General features: G+C 51.9%; 3 protein-coding genes across 3 annotated transcripts; all 3 read right to left on the bottom strand.

Moving 5' to 3' along the window:
- Positions 1–457: 457 nt before the first annotated feature.
- Positions 458–2,555, bottom strand: Z520_06725 (uncharacterized protein; the record flags this gene model as incomplete). The annotated part of the gene is made up of 2 exons (XM_016777225.1): positions 458–2,332; positions 2,385–2,555. The coding sequence occupies 2 exons, from the start codon at positions 2,553–2,555 to the stop codon at positions 458–460; spliced, it is 2,046 nt and encodes a 681-aa protein (XP_016631396.1).
- Positions 2,556–3,251: 696 nt separating this feature from the next.
- Z520_06724 (uncharacterized protein) lies at positions 3,252–9,857 on the bottom strand (the record flags this gene model as incomplete). Its single annotated transcript, XM_016777224.1, has 2 exons — positions 3,252–7,128; positions 7,291–9,857. The coding sequence occupies 2 exons, from the start codon at positions 9,855–9,857 to the stop codon at positions 3,252–3,254; spliced, it is 6,444 nt and encodes a 2,147-aa protein (XP_016631395.1).
- A 1,453-nt stretch (positions 9,858–11,310) lies between these two features.
- Positions 11,311–12,811, bottom strand: Z520_06723 (uncharacterized protein; the record flags this gene model as incomplete). The annotated part of the gene is made up of 3 exons (XM_016777223.1): positions 11,311–11,577; positions 11,626–11,736; positions 11,786–12,811. The coding sequence occupies 3 exons, from the start codon at positions 12,809–12,811 to the stop codon at positions 11,311–11,313; spliced, it is 1,404 nt and encodes a 467-aa protein (XP_016631394.1).
- Positions 12,812–12,980: the final 169 nt, after the last annotated feature.

Genomic DNA, 12,980 nt, shown 5'->3' with positions numbered 1-12,980 from the left:
CTCGTACTCGATGGCCTCCGTATATCATACGCCCCTTGATATCCGATCAGTCACTCTGTCAATCATTAATTATACATACAATATGTGCCTACCTACCGCGTTTAGGAGTGAAAGGAGAAGAGGGGATGCATCAAAGGTAATCAATTAATATCGTCGTGCGAATTTTTGGTGGGAATCTATATAGAGGGAGAATTTCCAGTCCATCCGTCCAAGCCAGGTCCCGTCATCCCAAAACCCGTCAAGCACTCAAGCATTGCTTGCTTGCTGTCGATAGCCAGATCCCAGAGGCTTTACGAGGTCCTTCGTGTTTGCTCACATTGCTTGCTTCCCGTATCTATCCATGGCATACTCCAAACCCAGTACATATCATTCAATCAGTCGCTTTTGCATCGCATTGCATTTAAATCTCCTCGATCACGTCCAATTCGTCCAATTCACTCAGCCCTGAAAGCGCAACTCACAAGCCTTTGAACCTCTCCCATCCCGCTGCCCCGTTTCTCGTCGGGCTCGCTCTGCCCTCTTCAGCTACTTTGCCGCTGACGTCTCTCCGCCTGCCCATCCCCTTACCAAATTCTGCACCAAGACCCGCATACCCACTGTTCATGTCGAACCCAGTCGAGTTCGAGGTCTGTCTGGCACCATTCCATTGTGACGGAGAAGCCGCCTGCACGTTGGTGATGTTGGCGCTCAATCTTCCTTCGCCTTCGTCGTCGGATGTGGAGTACACCTCGAAGTTGGCGGAATAGTCGCTTTCTGTCTGCATTGTCCGAGTTCGTTCATACATGTCCTGAACCTCGTTGATGCTGACCTGAATATCTGCCTTTTTGTTGGTTTCCTCGTGAGAAGGAGATACAGTGCCAATGGACTGGCGAAGATCCCCATAGAAGCGTGCCTTACCTCCACTGCCGACGAAGCTGGACGGTCTGCTATTGGCAGGGGTACCTCTGAGGGGTCCCTGGGCGTTGCCGTCTGCATCGTGGAGGGCGGCTCGGTTACCGTCATGCTGGATGCGGGAATCCTTTACTGGTGTGACGAATGCATTTTCATCGTTGAAAGATGAGCGCTTAGGCGTAGGAGGATTCATTCCCAGAGGCTCACGGCTTCTCTTCCTTGGCGGAGACTCCGGAGATGGCATAGGAAGTGATTGATGCAAATTAGACTTGCTCGTGTTGTTCGAGTGGATGTTAATCTGACTATTGTTTGCACGTGGGGGCAAATGAACCTGGCTGTTGCGTGCCGGAGAGCCATGGTACCAGTTCTCCCGTTCACGGTGAATCTTGTCGGAAGTTATGTCCACAGCGGATATTGCAGACACAGGGGATATGGGCCGGACTTCGTGGTCCAGTTCTGCGGAAGCCTCCTCGCTCATCGTGCTGGGCACGCCTTCGTAGTCGAGGTATGAGAGCCACGAAGATGGACGAGATGGCTTCTCCTTCAGCATGGACGAGCGTTCAGGGCGGAAGTCAAGTCCACTGCCAGCCGACCGGGAATTTGGAGAAGGATTGACCGCAGAGCCAGGTCGTTCGGGAGACGAGTTTCGTGACCACCGCCACGGGTCCTTTTCGTTTTCATCCAGCTCTTTGCGGAACTCTACCCTGGAGTTGCGGGCACTGTCGCCGCCGTAGAGTGTGACGCTGTCGGCGGAGTCGGTGCGGGTATGGATGAAAGGAATTCTCTTGAAACCTGAAACCTGCGACTCCCGCTTCGCGGTCAGCGCCGACGATCTCATGTTCTTCTCCGTTATTCCCGATTTATTCCGCTTGTGCCTGGATGTGAGGTTCGCTTCCAGAGGATTCATGTCCGGCGGCAACTTGGAGATCTGCCTGAACTTCACACCCAGGTAGATGTCCAGGAACAGAGACACCACCATCAGACCACCCTCGACGCACGAGAGAAGGAAGAAAGCGTTGATGATCTTGTATGACAGATCCGAATCATTGAACAACGTGCTCCATCCGTATTCATTTCTTGAGTAGTCTGCCTGTGCCACCCATGCGCAGAAGACCCAGAAAGGGATCAGCCCCGTGTCCACCATGGCAGCAAAGATCATATAGCTTGCTGTGGAGGCAGGAGTGCGGCTTGTAGGTGCCCGGGCGAGGTGGAAGACCGCATAGACGGTGTGAAGAATGGCAACGGCAGGAGCAGCGCGAATGATCCATCCCACAGTTGCGGTGGTTTTGTTGATGGCGATAACGCAGAAGAGGGAGCCCAGAGCTCCGATCAAAGCACAAACTCTCAGGAAGAGCTGGACGTATCGGACCCGGACGATCTTCTTGTGGGTATTGGGAGGCATCGGTGTGGCATTGAGGTTGCCGTAAGGAACGACTATGTACTGCGAACATGGTTAGTCGAGGAGTGAGTAGCTCGGATTCAGAACAACATACAGAGTCAGGATGCTTGTTGAAATCAACCAGTGGACCATCTTGCTTGGGCTTCGGAGGTTTGGGAGTCCAGGAAGCATGGGTCGCAGCCTTGGGGTTGAAGGCACGATCAGTTGGGCTCCCAAAGGTGTATGTCGAAGGTCGGTCGTAAATGAATGGAGGTTCGACACCCATGCTTTTGCTGGAATGTGGTTGCTAACGAGGGGACGATGCGACGATGAGACGATGATACGGAGCTGCAAAGAGTGGAATGCTCGTGCTGACAAGGGAATTAAGAAAAGTCACGACGAATCGAGAGGCTGGTAGCGGTGGTGGTTGGATGGATCACCATCCTCCATCCAACCTTCTATTTACCGTCCGGAAGTTGCCCAGCAACGTCTCCGCCCCCATGGCCCGTGGCCCGTGGCAAACCCCCCGAACCCTATGCAGCCTTGCCAAGCCGCCACGAGGCTGGACGAGGCTGGACGAGGCTGGACGAGGCTGGGGTTTCAAAAACAGGCTGTCAGAATGGTCCGCCTGTGCATGGCATCACCTGTCCGGCGACCGTCCTCACAGACAAGAACCATGTCACATTGTCAAAGACGCATTTCGGCAGTTCAGCGACAGCATTCAAAACAGGCTGTCGAAGTACCCTAGATCTTACCCAATTGAATTCTGGGCTCTTGTTATCGCGGTCCATCGTAAGCACGCATTGTCTTCAAGGTGCGCAAAAGCATCAACGGGCAATGGCGGACGTCCATTCGAAAGAGGACGATGGAGGCAAGAAACGCGTGCGCCTGGGAACAAAGCATTACTCTGACATGTTTGATTGTGACTCTTTTTACTCTACCAAAAGAAGGAAGACAAAACACCAGCACACGCGACCGCCCCTCACAAAGGCTCTTCCATGACCCCCAAGAGGGTCAACGCCCGCACCAACTCCGCCAACACCCCACGAACTTCATTCACCATGAAGTCGTCTTGGACCGCTACCCGCGGCTCCCTCGTCGCTAACCCCAATCCGGGGCGCGTAAACTCCCAGACGGGGCCCCAGCTCCCAAACTCGGTTTGGGTCCAGTCGCGTCGCCCAGACGACTCGAGGTCGTCGACCGCAAAAGCCTTGAGAGCATTGATATGCTCTGGGAGCGCCATTTCTGGCAGCGCGAAGCCGAAGTCCTCTGCCGCTCTCTCCGGGCTCTTTAGCCATTTCGCCCAGATCTCTGGGTCCGAAGGCCGGGCACCCTCCTCCAGCGCCAGAGCAGAGCAGATCCACTCGTAGGCGTAATATGCATACGCTTGCACGTATGGCTGTAAGGCGAGGATGATGCCAGAGGAGGGAAAGAGACGATGGAGGTGGGCCCAGCGGCCACAACCGAGGAAGCAGAGACGGCCAAGACAAGCGACTGTCTCGATTTCCCAGCCATATTCGTACAGAGGCTCGCAGCCGTTGTACTGCATTGCTGTAACTGCTGCTCCCATCAAGGTGACAATGAGCTCTGCGAAAGATTCCATATGCGATTGATTATCGAGGTCAACACGCATTTCTAGACCTGTGAGGATTTGTGCGGCTGCGTTCAGGATGGGGACCGCCAAAAGTATCGTGGGCAGGTGCTCGCTGAATGCTCGCTCAATGTATGCCGGGAAGATTGCCTTCATGAAGTCCAATTGTTCTGGAATGTCGAGCAAGAAGCTGCCATCATTCTCAATGTAGCCTGAATCGTGAGCAGCGAATATCGCAACCAGATGTTGGAAGAATTGCTCTTCTTTGTCGCTAGCCCAGGCCATTTCGCATGCTGTACGGAAAGCCTTGATCAAGTACTGCCTATCGTAACGGGCAGGTCTTTCCTCACCCGGCAGACGAATGAAGAGGCGCTCAAGATGGAAGACCTTGTCCTCGAATCCCTCTTGATTCAGATCAACGAACCATGGGTCGATTTCGAAGCCTGGGCCTTTGTACATGCCGAGTCGGAATATCACTTTCTGCATGAACGTGGTCCACTCAGGTCTTGCTCCTCCGTCCAACTGCTCCCATGTTTGCTTCATGGCTCTTGAAATCATGGTCATCAAATGGTCCCATTGATATTTCGTGAGCTTTCCATTAGAAGATGGATCAGTAACATCTTGGACGCTGTATGCATAGCGTATGATATGGTGGACGATTGAGAGACGATGTTTGGTGATATCAGACCTGTCGAGGAAGTACCTGGCGGTTCCGTTCGAAATGTTTCGGCGCAAGTCGTCAAGACCGAACTCATCTGGTATAGTTTCCATGAGCTGGTTCGTCAAATAGTGTTCGAACCTGATCTTCGCTTCCGGCTTCAGAATTGACCACAGCCAGTTATGGATGAACGGATAAGGATCGGCCAGGACGACGGTCCTATCTGTCGCGATCTTGCTCAGCAACAACACCTGGCATTGCCTTCCGATTTCAGTGTCGGCAATTTGTGGGAAGGAAAACAGAGACCAAGTATTCAGAAACTCGTCCCAGTGGTTATGGCCACCTTCCACCAACAACTTTGCGATCGCATACCAGGTTTCGGTTAAGGACATCAACAGGATATCGTCGATGGAATCAGTACGGTTGAGTTGGTCCACAAGAACACCACTAATACCTCGTCGGAAGGACAGGATTTCATCTTTGACATTGCCAAGGCCTTTCTTGACATATGATGTGAAAATGTCAAAGATGCCGCTCACCACAACATCGCCTAGGCGTTGGTCATCATAGCAGGAAGTCATCAGCGCGTTTATTTCTTCACCGGTCAGAAGGTATGAAACCTGGTCTTGGCTGGTGCAGAGATCGATTGCCGTAGCATATCGCTCAGCGATGTGTAAGACACGGTCCACCGTAGTTCTTCGATTCGCTTGGTGTACACGCCTCTCGGCCTCGTGCATGCCATTGTTAATCTTTGGGATTTGCGAAAGCTTAGTGCACATGGAAAAGAACATAGCCAGGAGCCATTCACCGAGTTCTAGAAGCTCCGCACGACCTGCCGGCCGGGAGAGAGTTGACTTGGACATGTTTTCCCAACATCGTAGAATCACCTGGCGTACTGCATCATGAGCCGTAGGAAAGTCGATATAGCCCTGAATCTGCGATATCTCTGGTTTGAAGCCGACAGGTGCGTAGTGATACAGAGTCGAAAACAGAGTGTATCGGTTTGATATTGCAGTCAGATCAAGGTCTGGAAGTGGGTCGTCTTCGTTGACAGGCACTGCATTGTCATCGAAAGTGTCGCGGCCCTTGTTGGGTAATAAGATGAACAAGAGAGAGCGTTTACGGAGGGCCAGTTTCCGAATATGTTCTTCAATCTCGGAGTCTGGTCGAGGTTGAGCGGCCAAGGTTATCGCTGTGAGCTTCAGGAAAATGTCGAAGTCTGTGTCTGTGTCTTCCAGTTTCAGTTGCTCAGCACGCTGTAGACATTCGAGGAATGCGGGCGTTCCATTGGTATTCTTGGACGTAAAGAGTTCAAGCATGTTGTTTGTCTTGTCCGAGTAATATTTGAACATCTGTTTTAGCAGATTGTCGGCGATGTCGGTTTTGAGATTTCGTACGAGAACGAAGCACCATTGAAACATGACCAGGCCGAACTGCTCCAGCTTTCTCACTTGTCGCGCCTGAATTTCAGACTGAGTGGTGCAAGAGGCCTTCTTCTCGACAAAAAACTTGAGGAACTCGGACATTTGATTCGGAAGTAGACGAAGAAGAGAGGATCCAAGAGAACTCGCGCAGTTAGTGTCGACATGTTCCGTGAGCCCGTCTGGTCCTGCGATGGAAAGGATACAGCCCAGTACGATGACCGTATAAGCGAGTGACTCGGCCTGAGACTCAAAGAGCATTCCTGGCTTGCCATGGCTGGAGAAGATTGTTTGCATGTAGACGCTCCAGTCTTGATGAGGACCAAGGTTGTGTATGAGGAAGATGGTCTCCATTTCCGTTGTGAGAATGATTCGATGTCCATCTGATACAGAGTCACTTCCAAATTGAGCGGCAATGTTGCCGAAGAGTCGAGCGATGTTATGTTTCCGGAAAGCAAGCTCCCAAGCAAGGCTGGCAATGTTCTGCCAAATCTTTAAGCTCTTGGCACGAATCTTTTCAGGGAAACCTGTGGCTGTAGCAAGTCGATGATTTTGATATCCCAAAAGGAGGCAACCATTGAGCACCTTCAATGTCTGGGAGACCCGAGGTTCGGTCGTGGCGCTTTCGCATATACCGATGCCCTGCCATAGATTTTCCATTGACTCTGATGTCAACCGGATGAAGGCTTCCAGCTCTTGATTATTCGAAAATGAGATGCTCTCATTAACATAAGTGATGATGGTGTCGACCGAGTCTGCGGCCTGACTCAAGAGACGTGTTCTTTCTTCTGGTGTGGTGCCAGGCGTGGCTGCGTCGCCACAGGTGATCTCGAAGATTTTCTTAAAAGCAGCTCGAATGATGCCTTCTACTTCTGCGGACCAACCAGCAGTATCACTGAGAGTGCGTTCAAATTCAGCAGTAGTGATAGAATTGTAGGAATCTCCTGGTTGGAATAGATGAGTGGTATCATCCATAGAGGACTTTGTCGCGTCTAGGAGACGAACGCGGACAGGTGTAGAGTAAGGTAGCGTTGGACTAATCGGCAACGAGCTTGATCCTGGAGGATACTGCATCGCACAGAAGATAGCGTCGTTGTCATCTTCCAGTCTCAGACTCTGAAGGCACAGGACATTATGCTGGTCGGGATTATTGGCGTTACGCGTGCCGAGCGAGACGGGACGTTGCTTCCTAGGACCAAAGGTCAGTCTCGTCGTACGGTTGACTTATCAAAGGACTACTACTTACTTCAGAGGACGCGACTGAGGAAGTGGTGAAGAGGGTGGAGAAAAACCTCGCTTTCTGGAGCTTCAGTCAGCCTCAATTCGTTGTGATACATTGGAAGGTACATACTCTGCAGGTCGAGACATTGGGAAAGCCGCCTGCACTGAAGGTTTTGTAGATGCTCTATGTGAGAGGTTCTGACGAAGCCGCTGTTGTCTGGATCGTGCTTTCTGAGGCACGCGCTTTTGGACTGCGAAAGGTTTGGAGGGTTCAAGAGCTGGTGCTTCGAGATTGTGGTTGTTGTGGTCGGAGATTGGGAATTTTTGAGGCGAGTTGAGACGAGGACGACGCGAAGCTCGAGGTTTGAAATAGTCGAGAATTGCAGAAGGACGATCAGTAAAGAGACCAATTGATTCGTCTCTTAATCCATTGCTTTGAATTTGGTGATTGCGAATGCGCTCGAGGGTTGTGTTGGTGCCTCGCTTCAATGAATTGAGATACGCCTCCGAAAAGTGAATGTCGTCGTGAGAAATTCGTGTTGGAGCGGCAGAAATTCCAACCATCATGTCGACCAAATTGGGCGGCTGAGCCATTATGGTGTCGTTGGGTTTGACAGAACGATGTGCCTGACCGTGATCACGTCGCCAACTCCTTACAACTCCATTCACATCCTCCGTATCTCTCATTGTTGCCAACTTGAACACCTTCTTTGAGGGGTCTTGTTCCCGTGCTGATCTTTGATGCACAGTTCGTCTCAATGCGATCCTCAGAAAGCGTGGCACGCCTTCGTCCCTGAAACCTGGAGCATCCAAGATCGTCATCTGTGGCCTCCTGTGCTTGCGTTTGATCTTCTTGCGCGGCCGCGCCCCACTGTCTGACAAGGAGGCAACAGCTGTTCTTGGACGTCGAAAGGAGGGTCCTTGGCCAGGAAGGGTCTTGTGGACTTCAAAGGTATTCTTCCTGGGCCTCTTACCTTTCGATCGCTGCTGTCTTCCTCCGGTGTATAATCTTCTCCGTTGGGGAGCCAGCATCGCATCGATGGCATCGTCTTCAACAGCATCCTCCTCGAAGGGACTCGGTTCCTGGTACTCAATCCCCTCCATCCCATCGTCGGCCGAGGCAATGGACTCGCTCTCTGACGAAGCCTCTAGATCAGCGACCTCAACGTTCAAAATCCTATCTCTGGCTCGACCCCCAGATGTTGAGATGTGTTGCGCTATCCCTCTCTCCAAAGCCCTGTTGATAGAAGATTGAGCTTGATTTCTGGCAGCAGGGTTGTCCCTCCGTTGCTGCTTCATATCCAGCTTGAGCCAGGATGCCGGTAAAACTCCTTTGATCTTGCGCCGCATTAGTCGGACAGCCTGAAACCTCTCATACAAAGGCTCCTCTACTTCAGGAGGTCCATCACTAATACTGATGACATCAGACTCTGAATCAGAAAAATCGAGGAATTCGCTGAAAGTCCTCTTCGAAGTCTGCTTATCTGAGGACAACACTGGAGTTGGGAGCACGACTGGTGTACCATTTTCGATTGGTGCCGCCGGATTATTGTCCGCCTCACCGGTTTGCGAAGACAGTCCATCACCAGATCGAGGCGGGGAAAGTGGAATAGTGGAACTCGCACCATCGTCTTTGGATGCCTTTCTGAGAGCTTGGCCCTCGTCAGGAAGCTCATAGACGCGAAATCCGCCAGCTCCCGTTCGTGTTTGTGGTACTGACACACGCTTTCGCCTTTTCAGCCTCGGTATTTGTGAGGTCGGAGGTCTGTTTTTGAAGATATCTGACAAATCTGGGAGATCCTCGTCGGAATCTGCCACAGGAGATACACGGGAGCGCGTTCCACGTATTGGGCTTTGTGATTCGTCATTTCCAGGTTCCTCGGAATCACCATACCCGACAGAGGCAGGACTTGGTTGTGGAACTTGACCTTCAGAATTGTCCACCTGACTGCTCTCATATGCTGTGGTCTCTTGAGAATCGTCCTTGGTGCATTCTCCCAGGTTTGAAGGCAAGTCTGGAGCGCGGACAGGGTGCAAGCCCCTGGCTCTCCAAGTTTGTCTATACCTTGCATCCTCAATTGCGTATGGATGGAGCTGGATTGGAGCACGAGGTCGGAAGGACCGTCTCCGCGAAGCGTCGTCGGCAAATGGGTCCAGCGACAATCTGTCGTTGGCACATATCTGAGGGACCACCAGCTCGGGAAGACCGGCTGGTCGTGGTAACCCTGACTGATTTTTCTGGGGTGAAGTATGCACCGATGTTGGAACCGAAGAAAGAGGGCTGTCACTGTCACTGTCGAAATCTGGGACCACCGACCCAAGGACATCTTGTACCGCCTGCAGACCTTTCTTGATTTCAGCTTCGAGCTTCGCAGCAGTTGAATTCAAATGGGCGTTAGAGGTCTGCGACAATCTTGGGTGGCTAATTTGAGCACCAGCATGCAGCAACTTGGCTTTGTGATTCGGCCGGGGGTGATGAGAGGCATCATGCTCGTCAGAGACGTTATTGCTTTGCTTCGTTGGACTTCTGTCACCACCAGAGAGAGTGTCGCCATCTTTCACAGCCTGCACGTTGGCTAGCGCCGTGTCGAAAGTTGTCCCATTCGCATGGTCGATATTGAGACCGTCATTTCTGCTGTCTTCCTCTTCATCGTCGTCAGAGTCTGGCACGTAGCCACACTCCCTCCAATTTGCCATCGCTACTGCTTTCCATGTTCTCTTATGGGATGCGTGCCAACAACTGTCGATATTGGTGAAAGCTCTTTGGCTTTTCTGTCGCGTCGTGAATGTCAAAACGACGCGTCGAGGCTAGAATAATGACGGCGCCATGGGCGCCAAGGCGAGGCTGCGGGATTTATCCGATATTCTTCCGATTGGTTCTGGTCTTTGAGGCGCCTGCGAAGTGCGAACCCTGTGTATCCTCTGCTCAAAGGCAATATCCAACAAAGAGTCTTTCAAGTGGACGGAAAATGAGTTATCGAATGGCTGGTTGGGCACTGGTCATTGGTTTCGGCGTACTCAACGGTGACCCTATCTCTGCGTTGCGCAAGAATCATCGCTAATGCAGTCTACAGGATATATGACGTTCAAACCTGCCTTTGAAGCCCGAGCCTTGGAAAAGCTGAAGGAAGAGTTGGTCCATGGTTTCGATATATACACGGATGGATGCTGATACTGTCGCTTTGAATATAGGGAGCGGGCTGCTTCGGATCTTGGGCCGAACATGATTGAAGTCCCCACGCAAGCAAGTGACAATGCGATCTCTTCAGACCGAAATACGTTGAGCACGCGGGCAAACGAGTGATGATATCACAGACAGGCGACAAGCTACTCACTACCAATTTCCAACTAGATGCTTCTTCCAAGAGCTGTGGGATATACGGCAAAGGAGCGGCAAATGTCATGATGGTTATCACGAGGTACAGTAAGGGCAAGTCGCTCTTCTGCAATCATTCGTCTTCCGACAACGAAGGAAGGACTGCAGGGCGAGACGAGGTTGTCCCTATCTCCCATGACAGGCAGCACCGGCAGTATGCAATCCCCAAGTTACACAACCTTGGATCGGTCGACCACGGGACATTTGACAAGTGACAGGCGTCGCATTCTTGTATGCGGACATCAAAGAGAACTGCATGATTTTAGAAGTCCCGTCGCTCTGGGCAAGGCGTGAATGGATCCTATGTGCTTCCATGACTGAATCAATATTAGGGCACACAGCTATGGTATGGATCCTTGGGAGTCAGTTATCGAAGAGAAGCACAAGACGCCCGTCTAATGGAGTCGGCGGCTTCAAGGATGGCAAAAGGGAAGAGGTTCCCTGATATTGAGATACAGGGTCTTGCAAATATCGTTGGGACGATTGCAATAAGTACGATCGAGCCATTGCTGAAGGATGTGAGAGATAGATGGTGCCTTCATGTATAATTAGATGGCTGCTGACTCGAGAATTCTATGCTAAGAGTTGCTGGAATCTGGTAGCTGATACCTGGTACGAAAAGATGCTCAGCCAAGCCATGTTTCTCCGGGATATTCAGATGGATCAGACCATCATGAGGCTTGTTGCCGTTCCTGAGCCGCAGAGCTCGTTACCGACTCCCACATATCGATAAACTGTAGCTTAGCACGAGATGAATATACCGCGAGGTTGCCATCATTCGACCTCTTGAATGAGGATATTGCTGCTGGATGGGAGCGGCGGACCAAAGTAGCGGCCGACTTTCTTCCCCAACCACTCTTCTGGCACACCCAATCTCACACCATCTTGCGTACTGACCCATCTGGTATACAGTGGATTAGCTCTCTGTGGGAGCTCTTCCTCCTCGTATGGTGACCCAGCCGCTGCAGCAGCCGCAGCAGCCGCGGCCAAGGTCTCTGGCTTCGGAGCGGCGCCTCGCGCTTTAGAGACTTGAGGCTTGAGCTGGACGGCAATTAGCACATGTCAAAAGATAAAGGGATACTTGCGTACCAATCTGTTCAAGGCGGCCGTCTTCTCCTCCTGCACTTTGCGCTTGGTCAGTTCCTTTCGCTTTCTAGCGTGCTCGTCCTTCTTCATTGCTTTCTCCTCGTCCGTGAAGAACTAAACTCAATCAGTAAACTACTTGCGGCCAACATCGTTTGCATCATACCTTTCGCTGCTGAGGTGCCATATCCAACGCCATCAGAGTACCTTGATCCTCGGGCCTGCCCCTTTGCCTCTTCGTCATCTTAGAGAGATCAGGAGTGGCGGCACCGGAAGCAGGCGTCTCGTCGCTGCTGTCGTCGAGCTCATCATCGTCCTCATCTTCCTCGTCGGCTTCTTCGTCTTCGCCTGGCGCGTCTTCCTCAACCACAATCTCTTCTTCCTCACCCTCGGCGTCTTCGTCGTGCACGTTTATCGTAGGTTCCTCGTCTTCGTCAGAGAGCTCCGACGAGTTGCCGACCTCATCTTCATCTTCGTCCGACACATCCTCCGATGCATCCTCCATTTCTTGCTCCTCAACGGATTTGAGAGGCCCAACTTTTGCGGGAGTGACGATGAGTTTGGGCTTGGCTGATGATTTGTTGTCTCCTTTGGCAGGTGGTTTCAGTGTAATCTTTGGCGGTTTGGGCGGAAGATGGCGGCGGGACGGAGGTGGAGGTGCAGGTGCGTCTTCCATTTCCACGTCTTCATCATCGGTGTCACCCTCAGGTTCAGCACCGAGCTGATCGAAGTCATTGGGTTCCTCTTCCTCATCCTCGTCGTCGTCATCTTCTTCCTCGTCATCCTCCTCCTCTTCATCCTCAATATCGCTCTCACCGTACTCTGCATATGTTGGGCGCCGGCTGCCTCGAGCGCTGGTTCTTGCAGCGAGGGCTGTGCGTCGACTGCTTCGCGGCGTATCAAGGACTTGCCCACCGCCAAGGGTGTCATGGAGTGATTCCACCTCATTGGCCCGCATGACTTCTCGCAGCTTGCTTGGAGGAGCCTTGACGGTCAATTTAAGGCTCTGTCGTCGATCATCTGCAGAGCCCAACCCGCGCTGGACAATAGCGGAAGAAACATTGTTTGCAGTGGCTGACGCTCCCGAGCGCCGTGGTCTGGACGACGCCGGGGTCGACGCTGCCGAAGAACTGAAATTGTGATTAGCTCTTGCGTCAAGACGAGGTGCATAGCATAAGGTAATGAAAGGCATCATGGACGACAGTGCTATGGGGCTGTTTTCTCCGTGTGGTGGAAGGCGCGACAGAGATTTCTGGTTAAACTAACAATTACAAAAGGGAGAAGCTGGACAATTGAGGTAAATGTTGATTCGACTGAATGGCAATCGACAAGGGTCAAGTCAGAGATATTCACTGTGGCCT

The sequence above is a fragment of the Fonsecaea multimorphosa genome, assembly GCF_000836435.1.
Source record: "Fonsecaea multimorphosa CBS 102226 unplaced genomic scaffold supercont1.13, whole genome shotgun sequence".
Lineage (NCBI taxonomy): Eukaryota > Fungi > Ascomycota > Eurotiomycetes > Chaetothyriales > Herpotrichiellaceae > Fonsecaea > Fonsecaea multimorphosa.
This window is presented reverse-complemented; position numbering and strand designations above follow the sequence as displayed.